This window comes from Acomys minous, assembly GCF_964271855.1.
Source record: "Acomys minous genome assembly, chromosome: 5".
Classification (NCBI taxonomy): domain Eukaryota; kingdom Metazoa; phylum Chordata; class Mammalia; order Rodentia; family Muridae; genus Acomys; species Acomys minous.
In genome coordinates this window covers 99,142,717-99,143,878 of record NC_140494.1, presented here as the reverse complement: position 1 = coordinate 99,143,878, position 1,162 = coordinate 99,142,717, and the positions used below count along the sequence as shown (strand labels likewise).

Genomic DNA, 1,162 nt, shown 5'->3' with positions numbered 1-1,162 from the left:
CTTTAATCATAATTAACAAAAGAAAATATATGTAATGTTATTCTTATAGAAGTATAATCATGAGGAGAAAGGTTACATATTGAAAAAAATAGTTTAGTGCCAAAAAGTATAAGTCAATATGCAGTTTCTGTCTTCCTATTATGAAATCATAGCGAAATAAAACTGCCACCAAAAATATGTTAAACATAGAGAGCCTGTCTGTGTTGCATCTGTAATGATATTAGGTCATGGCTAAAAATATTCTGCTCAGGGTTTTTTTCAAGCCAACTTTGACATCTTCATTCCTCAAACTGTAGATTAAAGGGTTCAACATGGGAACCACGATGCTGTAAAATATGGAAGAGAACTTTGACTCATCCATAGATACAGCTGAAGAGGGTTTGAGGTACATAAATGCACTTGACCCAAAGAACATAGAAACAGCAATTATGTGAGAACTGCAAGTGCTGAAGGCTTTGGACCTACCTGTAGTGGATCGTATTTTAAGGATACTGGAAAGAATAAAGCCATAAGAGGTAAAAATGATGACAGTGGGCACAATGATGTCTTTTCCGGTTACAATGAACAACTCTATCTCATTGACATAGGTGCTGGTACAGGAGAGCTGCAGCAAGGGAAGGAGATCACAGAAGTAGTGGTTGATGGTGTTTCCATCACAAAAGACCAGTCTCAGGACACAACCAGTGTGGATCATGGCCCCAGAAAGTCCCATGAAATATGAACCAAGCATAAGATAGGAGCACATCTTTGGAGACATGACAGCACTATACAAGAGTGGATTACAGATGGCCACATAGCGATCATAGGCCATTGCTGTTAGCACATAGCATTCAGAAATGGCAAAAAAGCCAAAGAAGTAGAACTGCGTCATGCAGCCGATGTAAGAGATAGTATTCTTCTCTAGTATGAAGTTCATCAGCATTTTGGGTGTGATCAAAGAAGAATAACAAAGGTCTATGAAGGACAAGTTAAAGAGAAAAAAGTACATGGGAGTGTGAAGGTGAGAATTCAACACAATTAGAGTAATCAAAGTCCAGTTCCCAAATGCGGTTATCATATACATTAGGAGAAAAATGAAGAATAGTGGAATTTGGAGGTTAGGCTGGTCTGTTAAACCCAAGAGAATAAATTCAGTTACAAAAGAAACATTTTCCAGAGACAT

The 1,162-nt window shown here is 37.6% G+C and overlaps 1 protein-coding gene across 1 annotated transcript; it reads right to left on the bottom strand.

Moving 5' to 3' along the window:
• Positions 1–220: 220 nt before the first annotated feature.
• LOC311598425 (olfactory receptor 8B8-like) lies at positions 221–1,162 on the bottom strand (the record flags this gene model as incomplete). Its single annotated transcript, XM_084783473.1, has 1 exon — positions 221–1,162. One exon carries the CDS (start codon positions 1,160–1,162, stop codon positions 221–223), a length of 942 nt encoding a protein of 313 aa, XP_084639599.1.